General features: G+C 41.2%; 2 protein-coding genes across 2 annotated transcripts; one reads left to right on the top strand and one right to left on the bottom strand.

Moving 5' to 3' along the window:
- Nucleotides 1–548: 548 nt before the first annotated feature.
- Nucleotides 549–3,380, bottom strand: gpalpp1 (GPALPP motifs containing 1). Its single transcript, XM_010784927.1, has 7 exons — nt 3,158–3,380; nt 2,929–3,058; nt 2,751–2,846; nt 2,417–2,669; nt 1,469–1,633; nt 1,263–1,364; nt 549–1,140 (listed from the first exon to the last, which is right to left on the bottom strand). Exons 1-7 carry the CDS (start codon nt 3,243–3,245, stop codon nt 922–924), a joined length of 1,053 nt encoding a protein of 350 aa, XP_010783229.1. The 5' UTR covers nt 3,246–3,380; the 3' UTR covers nt 549–921.
- A 268-nt stretch (nt 3,381–3,648) lies between these two features.
- ercc3 (excision repair cross-complementation group 3) lies at nt 3,649–6,488 on the top strand. Its single transcript, XM_010784928.1, has 8 exons — nt 3,649–3,802; nt 4,116–4,315; nt 4,438–4,674; nt 4,790–4,839; nt 4,927–5,062; nt 5,261–5,431; nt 5,567–5,771; nt 6,048–6,488. Exons 1-8 carry the CDS (start codon nt 3,775–3,777, stop codon nt 6,371–6,373), a joined length of 1,353 nt encoding a protein of 450 aa, XP_010783230.1. The 5' UTR covers nt 3,649–3,774; the 3' UTR covers nt 6,374–6,488.
- Nucleotides 6,489–7,825: the final 1,337 nt, after the last annotated feature.

The raw sequence follows: 7,825 nt of genomic DNA on the forward strand, positions 1-7,825 counted from the left end.
GCATTGAGCTGAAGGTGGTTCCTCTGGAGCTGGTTCTTCTGGAGGAGGTTCCTCTGGAGGTGGTTCCTCTGGAGGTGGTTCCTCTGGAGCTGGTTCCTCTGGAGCTGCATTCAGCTGAAGGTGGTTCCTCTGGCACCAGAGGGTGAAGTCCTGCGTCAGCTCCCTGTACTCCCTGTCGTCCTCGTTGGTGATGAGGCCAACGATGGCGGAGTCGCCAGAGAACTTCTGCAGGTGACAGGTTGCAGTGTTGTGGGTGAAGTCTGCAGTGTAGAGGGTGAAGAGAAACGGTGCCAGCACCGTCCCCTGGGGGGCCCCCATACTGCAGATGATGGTGTCTGATTGACACTCCCTGGTCCTCACGTACTGTGGGCGGTTGGTGAGGTAGTCCAGGATCCAGGAGGTTCGGTGATGATCCACCCCCGAGAGCTGCAGCTTGTCCCCCAGCGGGGGCTGGATATCGGTGCGAACATACTTTTGACTAATGTGTGAACATACTTTTGACTAACTCCATTAATAATCTTACATGGATGAAAATAAGAGAAATAAAATGATTTAAAAAAAAAAGTTTAATATTGTTTTTCACAAAAGCAGTTGGACACATGAAAGATCGCAAAGCTAGAAAGTATATGCAACACAAAACCAATCACTGTTTATATATCAATTTATGAAAAATATGCAGTTATTTAAGTATTTACTTCTAAATGATAGGCCCCAACACAGTGTCTCCTGGAAAAAAGCAAGCTCTGAACTACTTTCAATGGACATGTCTACCATATCTTAAAAATATGTTTGGCCAAAAAATGGCTCCATTTGTGTTACACAGTACAAACATAGTTGATATTGTATCAAACCTGTATGATAATGGCACAGGCCAGATTGTACACAGAGGTCTGTTTGTTCAAATATATTTCTCAAATTGTGTTAAAGGAACATGCGGTCCCTGCTGTGAGAAAACCGTGTGTTCAGTTCCTGAGATTTCTTCAGCAGCCGCTCTTTCTGCGCTTCATCAAAACGATTCACCTGCAGGTCTTCATCTCGATCAAATGCTCTCCTCTCCACCGGAACATCAACCTTCTTCTTTGCTTTTTCCTTCATCGTCTTTGTGTGCATACTCACTAGAGACTCTGCACGTTTAGTCTCCTGATAACAGATTGAGGGTAAAGACAGTTTAATCCTCACTTTCATGTAAACAAGTGTACATTACATCTCATGTTATTTTTTGGACACACAAGGCAAAAGAATGGTGAGGTAATACCACTTACGTTATATTTTGTCACTTTTTCTGCCATTTTAATATCCTTAAAGCAGATTTGTGGGGTAACAACCTTCTCTTCCTCACCCTTGTTCTTTCTTTCAATGCGTTCCTAATAATCAAGAATAGAACCAGGAAATATAGGGAAGTCAAATATATGATACAAGATGGAATTACCAATAATAAATATGAAGATAAGTTATTTTGATTAAATACCCTGATCTTGCGCTCCCTGTCTTCTGGTGTATCTGTCCACATGGAGCGATCCTTGTTCTCTGGGCCCGACTTCTTCTTGAAGGTTCGAGCTCCCAAACCAATGTGCTGCAGTTCTGGTGGGAGCACTGTCATCCATGTTTCTCTGGCCACCACCTCAGAAGTGTCCTTTTTTAGACAGAAATACACACAGGAATAAATTAAGAGAGCAGATGAGGAAAACGTTTTGGGCAATTCATAAAAAGGAGTGGGAATCCTTCCAACCAGATATTTTGCTAAGATATTGTGTTTGTGTTTCTATGCATTTCCATTTTTCAATCTGTAAGCATATAACTGAGAGAGTTTTGGGGGCAGAGATTGCAAAAGTACACATATCCTTTACTCAAGTAGAAGTACAGATACTTGTGTTTAAAAATAAACGTCTTTACTCAAGTAAAAGTAAAGAAGTATGGGCTTCGAAATGTACTTAAGTAAAAAGTACCCATAACTACCATCTGTTTTAAAGAGTAACTGACCTCCCTTTATATTAATAGAACATTAATGTCATTGTTAGCTAATGAATGTTTCGATGCTGAACAACGGCAAAATGACAAAGTTCTCATTGGTCGATCTTCTTTAGAGAAGACCAGGAAATTATGGATACACGGATCGTGTTCGGTCTCAATCAATAGGCACGCAATGGCTCTAAATAATAATGGTCACGCCACAAAACACAGATTCAAACTAAAGTAACAAACCTGTTTGGAAAATGTAAGAAGTAAAAAGTACAGGTATTTGTGTTAAAAATGTAAGAAGTAATAGTAAAAAGTCATCAGAAAAACAAGTAGTGGAGTAAAGTACTGATACCAGAAAAATGTACTTAAGTACACTAACAAAGTATTTGTACTCCACTACGTCCCACCTCTGTTTGGGGGTGTAGACTACACAGATAAAACTGAGGGGAGGACTCACATCTCCGGTCAGCTTATCTTTCATCTTTCGAGCCCTGCGCTCAAAGTCCAAAGCAGTAGAGTCTTCAACAGGCCCTTTGTGTGGCATGGGTCCAATCACATCATCTTCTCCCTCGCTGCAGGAGGAGTCGGCCTGGTAACCAGGGGGTAGGGCAGGCCCTGGGAAATCCTCCTCTTCTTTATTATCGTCATCATCGTCTTCATATGCTGCTCTACGAAACCCAGGAGGTAAAGCTGGTCCCAGCACAGGTGGCCTGAGGAGCACAATGAAGTTACACCTTCAGGAATTCACATTTTATCCATATTTATCTACATGATCAAATCATTGTGCCTACCTTTCTGGTGAACTCTGTTGTTTCATGAATCCTGGAGGTAGGGCCGGTCCAAAGAAACCATCCTCGTCTGGTTCTTTTACCTTTGTGTCCTCCACTCTGTTCAACACACACATGTTATTGTTTTTTATTTTTATAAATGCATATATTTCTATAACTCCGAGTCCATTAATTAACGTACTTTTCAGAAGAACTTTGTGCAGCTGTGTGACTTGTTTTGGCTCTCTTGAACGTCACCTCCTCTTCACTGTCCTCCGAGGAGCTCGAAGGCTCTCCCCGTTTGTAGCCCGGAGGCAGAGCCGGGCCGGAGACTAAAGAAAAGAGAATTAACAACCATGGGAAAAACAACCTAGTATGAATATTAGTGAATTAAAATCGCAATCAAGGTGTTTTATCCCATATACACTCACATCCTTCATCACTATCAGAGTCCTCATCGTTCTCCCTGTTTCTGAACATCGGAGGCAAAGCAGGTCCAATTAGTTCATCAGACGACATATTTGACGATGATGACTTACACGTATATTTAGTAGTTTCTAAAAAGAAAACAACAACATACAAATAGGCTTCTTTATGAACCAAAGGCTCCTCAAAAGGACAGTTTGACCTTTCACACAGGAAGTAAACAGTGTCTGATGGTGTCAAGTTACGTAAATAACAAGAAGTACGTTTATGTGATGCAACAATAAAAGCACAAGAAATTACTTGGCTATTTTAAAATGTATTAAATATTATATATATTCCTAAAACTGCTGCTTGTTCATTTTTATGAGTAATTTAGACGTTTGGTGGGCATTAATTTCGCCAATTAAGTTAATTTAAACAAATCAGGCACATGCTTTTCAAATGAAGGTTTTATTTTGAAGTCTCAAACCGGAAGTTATGTATCTACATTATTGAGTGTACTAACTCAACACCGTCGTATACATCGTGGTCAGACTACAGTCACTGGACTTCGTGTTCAGAAAGATTATGAGGATAAACTTACAATGTTTTGATAGAAACCACCAATTTGAAAATTAAAAAAATGGGAAGAAAGGATAAAGGAGATCGGGGTAAGTTGCTAATGCTGCCGTTTAACCTAGCTAACTATAGCTGTTACTGTAGCTCTGTTAGTACTTTTTGTTGTCGAGCTGGATGTATATTTTTGTAAATTGTAGTATTCTTACTTCTATTTTTATCTTTAATATTTTATGCATGCCTCTTAATTAATATGTTGCTGTTTTAGCTCTCTAGTTTTGCTGTAACTCTTTACATTTCCTGATTATTTTAAAACAATACAATTCAATTGACACTGATGTATTATTGATTTCAGTTAATTATCTACCTCTATTACTTTCTATAATGTTTTTTAACTCATACTGACAGACAAGAAGTCCAAAAAGCGTCTCTATGAGGAGGAAGACGATGAAGAAGAGGCAGGGGGCAGTGAGTCTCAGGAGGCCATTCCTGCTGCTGCAGGGAAACAAGTGGATGTGTCCAGTACAAAACTTGATGAATATGGAGCCAAAGATTACCGTGTTCAGATGATGCTGAAGAATGATAACACTTCGCGCCCCCTCTGGGTGGTAAGATGTCTTTCGATTGTTGAGTTTACTTATTAAAGGATTTCAAATTTTACACTGTATTTCAGAAGATATCTCTCTGCATTCCTTTATAATATATTTGTAATCTTCCTCCTCTTCTCCAGGCTCCAGATGGACACATCTTTCTTGAAGCCTTCTCACCAGTGTACAAGTACGCACAGGATTTCATGGTGGCAATTGCAGAGCCAGTCTGCAGGCCTAATCATATCCATGAGTACAAGCTGACGGCCTATTCCCTGTATGCAGCGGTCAGTGTGGGGCTGCAGACCTCTGATATTGTGGAGTACATGCAGAAACTCAGCAAGACCTCTGTACCTGATGGCATCATTCAGTTCATTAAGGTCTGAATTGAGTGTCTGCTGATTTCAAGGAAGATTACACTTTCCAAATGTATCATATTTAATGTCATGTATGCAAACTTTGGGTATTTAATTATTGTTTTTTCTCTCTCTTCAGCTCTGCACTGTGAGCTATGGAAAAGTGAAGCTGGTACTCAAGCACAACAGGTAAAGTCATTTCAACAACCATTCCTTCTTTCTTTACATTAATCCTCCCCTTTGGGCTTTCTTAAAAATGTGCGGCTTTTTATTCAGGTATTTTGTTGAGAGTGCCTTCCCTGATGTGATCCAGCGCCTTCTGCAGGACACTGTGATCCGTGAATGTCGTCTCCGCACTGCAGACGGAGCGGACACCGAGCTTATAACTGAAGTTATTCGCAGCAAGTCAGCAGTATGCAATGCAACTTTTTTTTACTTGCACACAAAAGTAGAAAGTTCTATTTCTTTATTTCAAGTAAACTTTGAATCTAATTGAAAAGCTGTAGCAAGTCATGTTTTAAAGATGTAAGAATATATATGTAACAGGAATTTGAGTTGTTGTCCTGTTCATTCACTTACCAATGCCCCTCTATGTCTTTATTTCTGACAGATTTCCAAGTCTATTGAGGAAAAGGGGGATCCGTCGACCTCACAGCAACCCAGCGACGGACAAACTTCAACCCAGCAGGTACCTGAAGACATCTTTAGCTACTATGAGCAAATGGATAAAGAAGAAGAAGAGGAGGAAGAGACTCAGACTGTGTCTTTTGAGCTTCGCCAGGTACAAATCAGATTTTTCCTTTTTTACAAACGTACATTGCTGCTGACATTTATTGGTTGCCTTGTTTCCAAAAAATGAATGCGTAATCCTATTTTAATGCACTTCTCTGAACTGTTCTACTGTGATCCTGTGTAGGAGATGATTGAAGAGCTGCAGAAGCGTTGCATTCAGCTAGAGTACCCCCTCCTAGCAGAGTACGACTTTCGCAATGATACATTCAACCCCGACATCAATATAGACCTGAAGCCCACCGCTGTGTTGAGGCCCTACCAGGAGAAGAGTCTGCGCAAGATGTTTGGGAATGGACGGGCTCGCTCTGGGGTCATCGTGCTGCCCTGCGGTGAGACGGCTGGTTCACAGGAGGAGAAGGGAACATTGAGTTACAAAACAGAAAGGAGACCCCCAAAGCATTTCCTGGTGGTAGAGCTTGTGTATGAAATTATATTGTACAAGATCTTTCTAAATATTTGCTTGAAAAAAGGGATATACTTTTGTACTTTGTAGATTTTTCAATTCCCTAAATGTTAGAGTACTTCCTCAAGCACAACTTACTATTATATTTTTTTGTTACATCAAACCTGTGTGTAAAATGTAGGCCTCAATGTTTTATTCCCAGGTGCGGGTAAATCTCTGGTGGGCGTGACCGCAGCGTGCACGGTGCGTAAACGCTGCCTGGTGTTGGGGAACTCCTCCGTGTCAGTGGAACAGTGGAAAGCTCAGTTCAAGATGTGGTCCACCATCGATGACTCTCAGATCTGCCGCTTCACTTCTGACGCCAAGGACAAACCCATTGGCTGCTCAGTGGCCATCAGCACCTACTCCATGCTGGGTCACACCACCAAGCGCTCCTGGGAGGCGGAGAGGGTCATGGAGTGGATGCGGAGCCAGGAGTGGGGACTCATTATTCTCGATGAGGTGCACACCATCCCTGGTAAGCTGTAACTTTGTTAAAGTTCTCCAGACAACTTGATATTTGCTTTTATTGTAAGAATATATTGAAGTTATGTTTTCAGAATCAGGATACCTTTATTAGTCCCACAGAGGGGACATTTACATTGTTACAGCAGAAGAGAGCCAAAGACAGCTTAATGTTACCTAAGCATGCATACAAAAAAGTACTAAAGAAAAAAAAAGAAATTATAATAAAGAAGTTACACATTTTACAAAAATACCTACCCTGTAACAGTTCTGAGGATTTAGCAGCCAGGTATATACTGCAGTTTTTAACGGCATATATATATATGCACATAGTTGGTATTTAACAACAAGAGGTGTTATAGTCTGTGTTGTTGTGTGTGTGGGGGTCTACTAGGGACCGTGCTGGTTATATAGTTTTGGGATGCAATGAGATATAGACCAGTGTTTCCCCTAGGTTTACTGCTTTGGGGGGGTGCTGCCTGAGCGGGGAGGGGTTTAAATCCTCTGGAGCAGAGAGAGGAGCTGTGGATTATTGTTATTGATTAATGCATCAGTGTTTCTTAGGATCAAAAACACTAAACTCACAACTTAAAATGAAAGTGTTTAGATTATTTAATAAAAGAGCACATGTTCAATGTGAAAAGTGACAGTAGATATAGATTAGTTACAATTTGGTGCTATATACAGTGGGGCAAAAAAGTATTTAGTCAGCCACCAATTGTGCAAGTTCTCCCACTTAAAAAGATGAGAGAGGCCTGTAATTTTCATCCTAGGTACACTTCAACTATGAGAGACAGAATGGGGGGAAAGAATCCAGGAAATCACATTGTAGGATTTTTAATGAATTAATTGGTAAATTCCTCGGTATAAGTATTTGGTCACCTACAAACAAACAAGATTTTTGGCTCTCACAGACCTGTAACTTCTTATTTAAGAGCCTCCTCTGTCCTCCACTCGTTAACTGTATTAATGGCACCTGTTTGAACTCGTTAACAGTATAAAAGACACCTGTCCACAAGCTCAAACAGTCACACTCCAAACTCCACCATGGCCAAGACCAAAGAGCTTTCAAAGGACACCAGAAACAAAATTCTAGACCTGCACCAGGCTGGGAAGACTGAATCTGGAATAGGTAAGCAGCTTGGTGTGAAAAAATCTACTGTGGGAGCAATTATTAGAAAATGGAAGACATACAAGACCACTGATAATCTCCCTCGATCTGGGGCTCCACGCAAGATCTCACCCCGCGGGGTCAAAATGATCACAAGAACGGTGAGCAAAAATCCCAGAACCACACGGGGGGACCTAGTCAATGACCTGCAGAGAGCTGGGACCAAAGTAACAAAGGCTACCATCAGTAACATACTACGCCGCCAGGGACTCAAATCCTGCAGTGCCAGACGTGTCCCCCTGCTTAAGCCAGTACATGTCCAGGCCCGTCTGAAGTTTGCTAGAGAGCATTTAGATGATCCAGAA

The sequence above is a fragment of the Notothenia coriiceps genome, unplaced genomic scaffold, assembly GCF_000735185.1.
Source record: "Notothenia coriiceps isolate Sejong01 unplaced genomic scaffold, NC01 NC01_scaffold00026650, whole genome shotgun sequence".
NCBI lineage: Eukaryota > Metazoa > Chordata > Actinopteri > Perciformes > Nototheniidae > Notothenia > Notothenia coriiceps.

Excerpts from the sequence above, each read along its gene's own strand:
- gpalpp1 (XM_010784927.1), bottom strand. The coding sequence starts at position 3,245 with ATGTCGTCTGATGAACTAATTGGACCTGCTTTGCCTCCGATGTTCAGA. Across the intron at positions 2,847-2,928 it reads GCACAAAGTTCTTCTGAAAA|AGTGGAGGACACAAAGGTAA; the intron begins GTACGTTAATTA and ends TGTGTTGAACAG. Across the intron at positions 1,141-1,262 it reads AAAAAGTGACAAAATATAAC|GAGACTAAACGTGCAGAGTC; the intron begins GTAAGTGGTATT and ends ATCTGTTATCAG.
- ercc3 (XM_010784928.1), top strand. The coding sequence starts at position 3,775 with ATGGGAAGAAAGGATAAAGGAGATCGGG. Across the intron at positions 4,675-4,789 it reads GCATCATTCAGTTCATTAAG|CTCTGCACTGTGAGCTATGG; the intron begins GTCTGAATTGAG and ends CTCTCTCTTCAG. Across the intron at positions 5,432-5,566 it reads TGTCTTTTGAGCTTCGCCAG|GAGATGATTGAAGAGCTGCA; the intron begins GTACAAATCAGA and ends GATCCTGTGTAG.